Below are 13,158 nucleotides of genomic sequence, written 5' to 3'. Positions count from 1 at the left end.
TTTACCTGCTTTCCAGCTGACTATAATATGACCGTCTTCAACTCCAATGTGGACAAGTTGTTGATGAGGCGTTCCCCTTAAGTAATCCAATTTTACCAAATTCACACTTCTAACGATTACTATGATATTGTCCTTTTGATGACTGTACACTCTTTAACCCTTATCCTCGAGTGGCCTCTGGGTCTTGATAAGTGATAATTCCCTTGTAAAAAAACAAAAAAGAAGAGAACCATAAAATCCACAAATGGTTGATCTTGATAGTAGAATCGTTATTGGTTAACAATATCCTGTGCTGTTGCTTAGAACTGCCATGCATGGGCATCCATGGTTTGAGACATGGTGAAGGCTAAGAAAGAAGTCGGCTCAGCACGTCCGAACAAGGTTAACACTGTTGTAGCAACCACTACAAACATGAGTTGATTACTAAGCTCCTCTGTGGCATCATATTTATGAAATGGTGTTCAACAAACTGATTTTAATTTTGCAGTTGTAGCATGGTTCGTTTTTATCTTGTACAGAATAAGACATCCAATGATGTTTGCACTGATGAGCTATAGAAGCGATTCCTATTCAATGTAAGAAAGGGAAATCTGGGGATAGTGTTATGACGATTGGCTCAGCATAGTTGGTTCTAAAGTTGCATCTTCTATATAAACTGCATCTAGAAATTTATATACAAAAGAGTCAAATATTTTATGTAAAATTCGCAGCTATGAGTTCATGAATGAAATAATTTGTACTATTCATAGCTATGAGTTTATGAATGAAATAATTTGTACTATTATGTATAGTGAATAAATATGTAAGCAATTAAGTCCCAATTTTCAATTTCAGGTTCATATTTGGTATTTTTCCAGTAATTATAGCCATTTTTTGTGTCAAAAATTTATTTGCAAGAACTAAAATTTCGTATTATGGCTTGTAAAAAAAAAAAAAAAAAAAACAATTAATAAAAAAAAAAAAAAACAATTAATAAAAAAAAAAAAAAAAAAAACAATTAATAAAAAAAAAAAAAACAATTAATAAAAAAAAAAAAAACAATTAATAATAAAAAAAAAAAACAATTAATAATAAAAAAAAAAAACAATTAAAAAAAAAAAAAAAAACAATTAAAAAAAAAAAAAAACAATTAATAAAAAAAACAAAAAAAAAAACAATTAATAAAAAAAAACAAAAAAACTAATATAACTCGCTTTAGTTTATATCTTCTCCTCTGACTTATGTCAGAACAAATAATGTGCTTTGATTCTAGCTTGAAGGTTGGATAAATGCATTTGAAATCTTTAAATGTCAATTATAAATTCTAAAACATTTAAATATCAATCATTAAACAATCAAGAATGTCAAAATGGGAATTCAACCAAGAAAAAAAAAATTTTTAACCGATTTCAACAATTTTAAAAAAGCGAGATCTATCACATATCTAATGAGAAAAAGAAACTCAGATGCGTCAAGTGTGTTCATATTTGAGGCCGCTGGAGCACGGTCAACAGTGTGTAAAGCATTGAGGGATTTTGTTGATGCAAAAAAAATAGACCCGTTTTAATGAAAACTGTAAAGAGTTTTTGACTTGTAATGGGGCTATGAGACGAATGGATTCGCCAATCATTTTTATAACCAATGGCTGTGCTAAACAACCAATGAAAACGTCCCAAAATTACTATAAAAATTGTCGAATTTTGGATTCAATCAGTTCGCCGTTTACTACGTCACGGACCGCATTTAATTCTCCGCCGCCATCTAGGTTACTGATCTGAATTACGCCGCCATCTTTGTTCAACACAATATCTCAGAACTTAAGAGGTTAACTACGCCACAGACCGCATTTGATTCTTGCTTACTGATCTGAACTATGCTGCCATCTTTGTTCAACACAATATCTCAAAACTTAACAAAAACACATGAGAAAATAAGATTGCAATGCACAAAAATACATGAAAACTGATTTCAGTAAAGTGCTTTTTGCAGATGAATCAAGGATCACTCTTGATAAGCCCACAGGATGAGCTCACAAATGGATTTTTAAGCTACATGACTTGAGATTTTTTTTTTTAAACGCCAACAAGAGGCGGTTACATCATGATATAAGCTAGGATTAGCAGTACTCGTGAGTTCATTTAAAGTAATAAATGAGGTTAAAATAAATTCTAAATGTAACTGTGATTTTCTAGAGCAACATTTCTTTGAATGGCTTGATAATTAGTCTTTACCTAAATGTTGATCTATGATCTTTATGCATTAAAGTTTACTAAATCCTGGTTGAACGAAAAGGGATTTCTTGAAAAGTCTCTTATGGACTGGCCTTCAAATAGTCGCGTCTTGAATCACATTGAGAACCTGTGGAGCATCCTCAAGAGAGATGTTCATTCTTATGCAAGGCAATTCAACAGCATGTGTGAAATATGGGAATCAATAAAAGTCACTGCAAACAACTAACCAGCAACTAAAATTGCAAATCTAACATCAGATGTTGACAAGAGGCTGCTAAAAGTTATTGAAGAGAAATGAACATTTGTGCTATAAATTTTGGGGTGTTATTTTTTATTTTATTTTTTTTTCTGGTAATATATCTTTTATTTTTAAAATGTTTTTGATATTTTTCTGATATATATATGATCTTAAACTATATCTGATGGTGAGGCCCCAGCTTGCGGACTTTGGGGAGTGTGGAGCCACCCTTTGCCATTGCTTTCAGGTCCACTCTGACCCAGAGTGGTAGTACCTGTTAGGGTCCCAACTATGGGTTAAAAAGAAACCGACTTCAAAAAAAAAAAATATATATATATATTCTATTAAAAATCTTTTCAAAATCACTGGATTCGGCATTAAATAACCTGAAAAGGGTTGATATGCTGTTAAACAAAAACAATCAACAAAAATTAATATTTTTCCTTTTGTTTTAAAATCTTTGTTTTTTTTACATTAGTTTTACAAGGTATAAAAATGTTAAAGTATCAAGATAAATAGTTGCAAATAAAATACTGAGTCAAATTAGTCTGTTTTGTTAACTTAGAAAATTTTTTCCAAACAAAACAATAGTTTTCTCTATTACTTAATTCAATAAAAATTCTAAATGTTTATTTATTTATGTGTGTGTGCCTATATACCAATAAAACTTTAGAACGGATGCACCGAATTGTAAAATTCTTTTTTTCCCTGAAAGGTGTGAGTCCCTAGATTGTCCTTATCTATATATGGTTCGTAACGAACAACGACGAGTCACAAAAAGCCTGAATTAAGGGTTTTGGGGCTATTTTGTAAACTTGTCGAAAAAGTTATCTGCCCATGTCAACAGAATTTAGCACTGTCTGTATACAGTCGCAGTAACATCTTTCGGCATATAGACAGGACTTGTGGCGCAATGGATAATGCGTCTGACTACGGATCAGAAGATCCCAGGTTCAAATCCTGGCAAGATTGTAATAATTTTAAACATTTTATCCAACATTTATTCATTATCCTTACGTTTAGGGTATTTTTGTTTATTCAGTGATTTTGTTTTGTGCATATGAGAATTTCCCATACTCCGAATTCACAGGGTAAGCGTTGATGAGTGTACTCGATTTTGTGTTTGACTCAGCATTATGTGTGCCGACACGGTGCAGCTGCTAGTATTAAATAGGATCTATGTTAAAATAGAACTTTTAACATTAAAAATGCAACTCTATATGCAAGTTATGAATTGGCATAATCTCTAGATGCAGTTTAAAGCAAAATCAATTTCTTTGTCATCTTTTTACTATGGGGATGCGGGAGTATCCGCTAATCAAATCCTGAAGACCACTTGAGGATAAAGAGGTACTTATGCACTTTTGTTACCCTGCTGAAATATTTTGAAAGCCGTTCTTAACATGGAGGGAGGTGGGTGTTTTGTAACTATTCTGTGCTTCCATCTAACAATTTCATAAAAAGATATTGTGAAACTTGAATTTAACCTAAAAAAAAATACTATTTAAAAATAGCGCGGTAACAAAGGTGCATAAGCACTGATAAGGGCTAGCTTTTGTAAACTGAAACCCACGTACACGATTAGATTAGTTGAATTTTAATCGATTAGTCTTTTGCAACAAAGATGGACATATACAATCCTCTTCCGCCTTTAAAATCTGTGTCATTAATTTATTTTACTTTTTTTCTTTTTTTTTTTTTAATCTTCAGATTAACTGAAATATTAAACACTAAGTTTTCACATTAAAAAAATATATTTAAACGGATTTGGTGAATTTTTAGGGTGGACATTCATCTGTAAGTTATTGATATTTTTAAAAGATTTAACTCTTTTGACATTTCTGAATTTTTGAGATGAGGATTGGTGATTTATATTATTTGGATTCTTCGGACTACTGTTCTCATCTTGAGTGTGATTTTTACAACATTTCGGTCGATATAACCTCCGATCTTCTTCAGGTGTATCTTATCATGAAGGGTTCAGTTCAAAATTTCGTCCAAATTCTAAAATTTGACAGAAACATTCCTAAGTTCGACAAGATACACCTGAAGAAGGTCGGAGGTTACACCAACAGAAATGTGAAAAATCACATTCAAGGTGAGAATAGTCTGGTGAATCCAAATGATACATTTAACTCTTTTGTCTAAAATATTCAATTCAAAAAATAAAATTAAAAAAATAAATAAAAATTGATTACGATATCGATCAAATACCAAAGTCTTTGATTATAATGTGCTGCTCAAATTCTGAAAAATTCAGTTAACAGTTCAAGTTTAACATCCAATCTTTTTTACTTTGGAGACTTTGTTGATTCAGCCACAATGCTTATCGCAACCCAAAAGAGTTAATTCAGGAAATAATATTTCAAAAATCACTTCAAGATGGCAAAGACGCCTGGGCATCCAGCTGAAGACGTGGTTACACACCATTAAAGCTGATGTCAAACTTAACTTTGGTCTACACTGCTTGTTCTTGGGTCCAGGACTGGTTGCTCATTAATATCTTGGCTGCTGCAGACCATCATGCATGGTTTGTGTTCATCGGGGAAGAGCCAGTTCAACCCATCTTTAATAAATGTCATCTCAAGTCAAATAAACCTGCCTGAGATGTCAAAATAGTGTTTGTAAACAAGATTATTTTGACGAAACATCCAAGTTAATATATACACAGAAGTTGGGCTCATTTCTCATTAACGGTAAAGTCAAAATATTTCGAGATAACTCAACGTTTCACAATAGACGCACCATCTTTTTTATATACTGTTTATGTATATGCATGGTTAACTAATTTGCATATTAGTATTGAAAAAAGACACTTTATTAATTAACTATTATTTGGTATAGTTTTATTTTTTGTTCACTGATTGTTTTGATAAGAAATATTTCTGTTTCCCAATCAACAAATATTTAACATTTGTGTTTAAATGTTCCTTTCATTAGAGGGACCAATTTGATTTTCAACATGTTGCGATCTATTGATAAATTGAAAGTAAAAAAAGTACGACCATAAAAGACATCCAATTGTGAGACTCCATTTAGGGAATATGGAGTTACTGCTTTGTTACCATTGCTCCCAGGTTCACTTTGGCCCAATAGCTGTTAAGGCATCTGGTGCTACCAGATCAGGTTGTCTGAAGATACTAACTTCTTCACCAAAATGGCAGGTGTAAGTCTATTTAAAGTGCTCCTCTAAGCATGCACAAATATACATTTACATGTTAAACTGCTTTAATTTTTACATTTTTGATATTCATCTGTTCTTAGATCATATGCTAGCGGATACTGCTGGAGAGGTAAATGCTTTGGTTTTGATTTTACCTGATAGCAACCAAGGTTTTTTTTTTTTTAACTTTTGAAATCACTACTGTATATTGGATACAACAGAGAATTGACTCTATAATAATAAATACAAAATCTGTATAAATTAAAATACCATTTAAGTGTATTTTATGACCAGGCAACACTGGGCAATCTGCTAGTATATATATATATATACATATATATATGTGTGTGTGTGTGTATATATATATATATATATATATATATATATATATATATATATATATATATATATATTACGTTTTATTTTTTATTACCGTATCTTTCTGTTAAGTTACATTATTGTTTCGGCTACACGGCCGTTTTTTAAAGTTTCTGTAAAAGTCTGAGGACGCTACAGACGGCCAAAAAAACGGCCGTGTAGCCGAAACAATAATGTAACTTAACAGAAAGATACGGTAATAAAAAATAAAACGCATATTTGCTCTACAACAGTATTGAGCACTTTCTTCGGTTTTTATTAATTACCATCTCCACTATATATATATATATATATATATATATATATATATATATATATATGCTTAGAATAAGTTAAGAACATAAGAGTAAAGTTACATAGGAACTTTATTTCATTATCAAGTCAATAAGGGTTACAGAAAGAGGAATAAAGGAAAAACCTCTTTAGGCCATATATATATATATATATATATATATATATATTACATTTTACTTATATACATTGTTTATTGTTGCAGGTGGTAGTGGTGGAAGTACACCTGTCCAAGATGAACAACCTTATTCTGATACCGAAAATCAGGTATGTTTGCCCTTTGTTTTCAACATATGAAAAAAAAAATTGTATTTGCTTTATTTTTTGTGGGCTTTATATTACGAGTGAAACAGTTACATTTGCGACTGATTTTTTTTTTTCAAGTGGTGACTAGAAATAATAAAATGCTTAATCTTTTGTTGTGTGTTTTTTTTGTGTTTTTTTTTTTTTTACCGACAATCTCCCAAAGGTCATTTTTGAGTGAAAAATGCTTTTTCAATCTTTACTTTTTTAAAAAATAAAACGAGCAAAGTCAAATTATTTAAACAATAAAAGTTTAATATGCTTTTTAATGAAGGCTATTTAAAAAAAAAAAAATCAAAAAAACATCTGTACAAATTCGAATGTTTATACTGGTGCCTATTTAGAATTACACTTATTTAAAAAAAAAAAAAAAAAAAAAAATCTTTATGATATATGTACTCTTCACGGAACAAAGATGTCATATTCCAAAAATCATATGAGTTTGAAACTTTTCTATTTAGCTGGTAAACAAAAATATTTAGTTGTCTATAAAATTTGTCTGTAGATTCCTGTTTCTAAACCTTAAGTTAAAAAAAATGGTGTCTAATCATGAGTTTTAAGGCGTTAACTATTGAAAATGGATTTGGGTATGCTGATGGCTATGAAACAATCTGACTCAACCTGACCAAGAAAGAACACCATTGCAACAACATAGAATTTTGTGCATTCATTCTTTTTGCGGACTGTTATTCTCATAATAGTTGTTGTTTCAGCTAACTTGTCTTTTTTGCCTTCTTCAGGTGATTAACTGTGACAGGATAGGACTGCCAAGTCTTGTAACAGTAATAACTAGGACAACAGCATATTCTTTTCATTGTTTTGTCTCTCTAGTATATATCCAACACAGACACAATTAATCAACCAAGGATCACATCACTACATAAAAACATATGATATCAATAAGAATCAAACAAGGAAAAGACATAAGCCTGGTGTTACCAGATCAGGCTGTCTAGTAGCTTCCTGAGACGAAATGCACCTACATTAAACTTCTGTTTTTGTTTTCTATTCTCTTTTGTAAAACTTATGTTCTGCAAAAACAAAAACAGCCCCCTTCCCCTTTCCCTTTTTTTTTTTCTCCCTTCCCTACTTCTCAACCCCGTCGGTAGGGCCATTAGAATACACACTGTCCTTCTGCAAAGAATAAAAGTCTATCAAAGGGGCCACCTGTAATGACTCGGAAAAGGATCCTGGTGGCTAAGCAACTGATATCTATTAAATTAAAGATATCAGTTGCAACACTCCACTTTGGCCTTATACAAGGCTAGATGGGCGGTCGGAGGGGCCCGATCCGATCAATTGGCTAGTTACGTCAAGCCCTAACACATCTTCTACTTTTGTATCAATTTCTTCTAAACCGTAACAAATACAGTTCTACCCTATACCACTATAAACTATATAAATATTTTCCCCTCTTTTTCATGTGTTGAAGGTGGTGGCTAGGGTCAAATGATTAAAGTCATGACATGGCTGTATAGTGCCGGAAGTTACCACAAATGACTTGGATTGTGTAACTAAAGGATTATGGGTGCTCATGGCTCCCATTTGGAATATGTATACTGTTTATGTAGCCCTGGTATGACAAGGTGAATGGGTTTCCCCCTTAACATGCCCCAATACTGGACTCCGAGGTGGGTGGGGAGCATAAACAATGAATTTAAAATATATATGTATGGCAAATTATAAAAACTCCAAGCGCCAACATGTCGACTCGGATAGTTCAGATAATGAACTACATCAAACATCCTCAGAATTTATTGTATTGGAATCCACCGAAGAAACCCAAATAACTGACTTATCACCGTTTATTATACATAAAATTATATCGACATATATTACCCCCAAAAATGTAAAAACTTTAAAAAATAAAACCCTACTGGTGGAAGTGGAAAGAGAAAACATGCCACCTTTCTCCTAGGAATGAAAACTTTCCACAACATAAATATCAAAACTTATCCACACAAGAATCTGAATACATCCAAAGGTGTAGTAAAATCGAAAGACCTATCAATGTGCACTACTGAAGATATAACAAAAGAACTTAAAAACCAAGGAGTAATAAACGTTAAAAGAATTACAATAAAAAAGAGAATCAGACTATACATACAAACACTTACATTATGCAGTTCGATAGACCCACTATCCCAAAAGAAATCCAAATTGGGTTCAACGTTGAAAAAGTTGAACCCTTTATACCAGACCCACTTCGGTGCTTTAAATGCCAGAAGTTTGAGAACCATGAGGATGCATGTAGGGGACGAGCAGTGTGCGACAGATGTGGCCAGCGAGATCCAGATCACACTGTCAATGCAATCTTGATTGCAAATGTGCAAATTGTGGAGAAAACCATTCTGCTTATGCTAGAGCATGCAGAATCTGGAAGAAAGAAAAGGAAGTAGTGTCAATACAACATACCAAAAACATCTTCCTCGAAGCCAGGAAAATAGTAGATGGATACATGAAGGAAAAGACGTACTCTCAAGTTGTATATCATCCAATATCACTAACCAAGACTCCAAATATGAAATACTAATAAACAAACTGTTACAATTGGGACCAAACGATTGGCCCAAATTTATAAATGAAATCAAACCAAACATATCAAAAATTAATCATCCCATTAAATCATCAACTAATGTTACCAATAAAACAAATTCTCAACCCAAATCAGAACATCCAAGAAAACAAAGTCGATCAAAAGAAAGACCACAAAAATCACCAGTACGTCGTGCAGATGCTGAAAAAGACGAAACTAAGGAAAAACAAAATCAGTTAAAAGAAAAACCACACAGGTCACCAATACGTCTCCCCCGTGGTGACTTGAAAAACAAACAAAAAATACATCTACCAAAAAACAAAATAATATAAAGAAATTACCACAAACAGAAGCCACTACCACTACTACAAATAGATTTACGGAATTAGAAGATGTGGAAACTGAAGTTACTCCTCAAACCCAAAAAATATCCTCATGAATTACAAGAAAATCCAATGGAATTGCCGTGGATTGAAGGCGAATTACAATGAAATTTTATTATTGCAAACCAAATTTAATCCTTTGGTTATTTATCTCCAAGAAACCTTCCTTAAGAATGAGAACAATTTGAATATAAAACACTATCAACAATATAACTACATTCATAGTATAGGACTTAATAATACTGTAACCCTTTTCCCCCTCCCATTGCAAAGCCCAATCATATTCTGCAAGGCAGAGAACAAAAATGACAAAATCCACTAAAAACAACCAAATCAAAAGCTACAAACTAACGATTGAAAATACAAGGAGCTTGAAGAATAAGAATCTCATATAAAATAACTGGATACAACATCGAATACTATTCCCAAAATAACTGGGTTCGGCATTAAATAACCCACAAAGGGTTGATATGCCGTTAAACAACAAAAAGACAAAACGTAAGGTGGCAAGAAAGAAAACAAGAAAACACATGATGGACCTTTTGGCTAATTGTTTGACGATTATTTATTGAACTTTAAAAGAAGTTGTTGTTAATGAGATTTAGATAAAAACTAAAGATTGTCAGAGAGAAGCTTATTGGAGAGTGAGTACTGAGTCCTATGTGAAGATAATTGACGTGAAGTTGTCCGCGTAATAAATTATCATGTGAAACGATATTAGGGTGGGGCTTGACCGCGTGGAAGCTATCATTTGTGATGATATTAAAGTGGGGCTTGACCGCATGGACGTTATTGTTTGTGATGATGATTAAACTGGATTTGACCGCATGGACGTTATTGTTTGTGATGATGATTAAGCTGGATTTGACCGCATGGACGTTATTGTTTGTGATGATATTTAAAACAGGGATTGACCGGATGGAAGCTATAATTTGTGATATTTGGATTATGACTGCAACAGAGTTGTTCGTGGTTATTGAAGATGGCGATGACAGCATTGCTTTGTGAAAATTATTCTGTACGTTGTCAAGAGCACTTGGCCTAGCAATCAGGATCAAATTGGTAGTTCCCTTATGAGAGCTATGGTTCTGACTCGCGAGGGTTTGTTTAGCAACATTGCTACTCCTCTGAGTCTCTCTGTTGCGTGAGCTTGCATTCTTCTTTATAATAGAAATTTGGCAGGTGCTCGGCTCCCATGCCAACTGTATTCTGATTGGTTGAAGCTAAGTCTATTACATTCTCAATCTGGCTTCAAGCATTTGGGTTAACTTCAGTTCTAGCACATGGACTTGTGGTTATTTTGCTCTGCTCTGGCGTGGTCAAAGGACAGTGGAGTTCACCATTGAAGATGCACCAGCCAACTGTCTCCTGTCAAATGTCAGACCCATGGGGGCAAAGTCTTCCATATTATATTGTCGAGTATAGTTGAAAGGAAACAAATACTTGTATCCGCATTAAATCTTCCGTGCATATGTTTAATAACTGAAGCGAGAATGACAGGTTTTGCAGGTTAGCAGAAAGGTTAACCAAGCAAGAAAGATGGAAAGGAACACAAAAAAATCCAGACAGTGGAGTTTTATATTGGGGGGGGGGGGTTAAGTTTTTTAATATTTCTCTCTCGTATTCTTAAAATGTCATGAAACCAACCCTTAATTAACAAGAGTAGTGTTTCTAAAATGGCTCATTTTTAAACTTTTTCCGGAACGCTGGCCTGAATTAAAAGTAAAAAATATCTTTAATAATTTTCATTGAGACGGAAGGTGTTAAAAGATAAGTTGTTTATGTTTTCTGTTTGATTCTCATCAAATGTTAATTGTTTTTATATTTATTGCAGTTCTTTGATATATTTATTTTACTTGTTTTATTTAGTAAAAGATTATGTCGTCCATACATATATTCATTGAAATATAGTATAAATAGATTTGAAAATTTTTATCTCCCCCCCCCCCACACACACATGGAACTTGTAAAACGTTTTTGACTCCTAATGGGGGTATGAGACGAATGGATTCACCAATCATTTTTATAAGCAAAACATTTCAAAATTATTATAAAAATTGTTGAATTTTGGATTCAATCAGTTCACCGTTAACTACGCCACGGACCGCATTTGATTCTTGGCCGCCATCTTGATTACTGATCTGAACTATGCCACCATCTTTGTTCAACACAATGTCTCAAAACTTAACAGGTTATGCGCCCAGCCACCGTCTTTTCTTTGACAGATCGGAATCTAAATTCGAATTGTGGCAGGCAAAATTTCTGGGATATCTAAGGATTTGAAAACTACACAAAGTCATACAATCTCCAACAGAGAATCCAAACGACCCCAAATTTCTTGAAAAAAAAAACGCGACTGTTTTTGCAGAACTAATTCAATGGTTAGACGACAGAAGACTTTCTCTGATTATAAGAGACGCATTGGATGATGGAAGGAAAGCATTGAACATGTTAAGAAAACATTATTTATCAAAAGGGAAACCGAAAATGATATCCCTATATACAGAACTAACGTCTCTGAAACGTAACGAGGATGAAACAATTACCTACTACGTTATAAGAGCAGAAACAACCGCCAATGCCTTAAAACTCTCAGGTGAAATAATAAGCGATAGCTTGTTGATATCAATGACCCTCAAGAGACTTCCAGCCGATTTTAAACCATTTACAACTGTTATAACTCAGAAAGACAAACCCATAAATTTCAGCGAATTTAAGTGGCATTATGCAGTTACGAAGAGACTAATCGTATGCTCGTGGACAATAATAAGTCCAGCAATATTATGAAGTTCAAAAATGCTTCTCGAAAGCAGACACCACCAAATTACGCACCTCACCGCAACGTCTCCAAAAATAATTTTCCCAAGAAAAAGAATAAAATTATCTGCTATAATTGTGGACGACCCAACCACAAAAGTTTCCAATGTCAATATAAACGCTCTAAAATGGACTCCGTAAAAAACGTTGAGAACTTTGAGGAAGAACATACATTTCTATTCACATGTAACTTTGACAATACCACAAACGGTAAAAACCTCCTTGTAGACTGTGGTGCTACAGCGCACGTTATCACCAAGGAATCTGATTTTATTAATTTTGATTCAAACTTTAATCCCCAAAGTCATTTTGTCGAACTTGCCGAGGTAGTCAAATAAATGATAGTCTTGAAAAGAGGCAATGCTAAAATATCCCTAAAAATAATAAAGGCAAAATCTGTAACTGTATTCTAAAAAATGCTCTGTTCATACCTACATTTAAGCAAGACATTTTCCGTGCAGGCTGCAATTAAACAAGGCGCGAATATACAATTTGGCCAAAATACATCAAAATTGATATACCCCAATGGAACTGTATTTGACATTAATGAAAATGTCCGACTATATTATTTAAAAATTATGGTTCCCTCAAAAACTGCCTGTCACGACTTGGAAACCTGGCATAAAATTCTAGGACACTGCAATACAGATGCTGTTAAAAAAATTACCAAATGTAGTCGAAGGCATGAAAATAATACCTTCAGATGATCTCCCAAATTGTGATGTGTGTGCACAGGGGAAAATGACAAAAGATTTAAGCCGAACGCCAGATAAAAAAGCTACGAAAATTCTCTCACTTGTGCATTGGGCACTTAGCAGGTCCGATCAACCCGATGGGGA

General features: G+C 33.3%; 1 protein-coding gene across 1 annotated transcript in view; it reads left to right on the top strand.

Annotated features, from left to right (window-relative positions):
* Window positions 1–13,158, top strand: part of LOC145247495 (uncharacterized) — a 68,931-nt gene that overhangs the window by 11,116 nt on the left and 44,657 nt on the right. The window contains exon 2 of the mRNA XM_080109308.1: window positions 6,486–6,547. Within this exon, the coding sequence (XP_079965434.1) occupies window positions 6,486–6,547 (62 nt within the window). The remainder of the gene's footprint in view (window positions 1–6,485; window positions 6,548–13,158) is intronic.

This window comes from Euprymna scolopes, chromosome 25 (assembly GCF_053919585.1).
Source record: "Euprymna scolopes isolate OS-2025 chromosome 25, ASM5391958v1, whole genome shotgun sequence".
NCBI classification, from domain to species: Eukaryota; Metazoa; Mollusca; class Cephalopoda; order Sepiida; family Sepiolidae; genus Euprymna; species Euprymna scolopes.
Note: the sequence above shows the minus strand (reverse complement) of the source record. Positions and strands in the feature narration are given on the sequence as shown.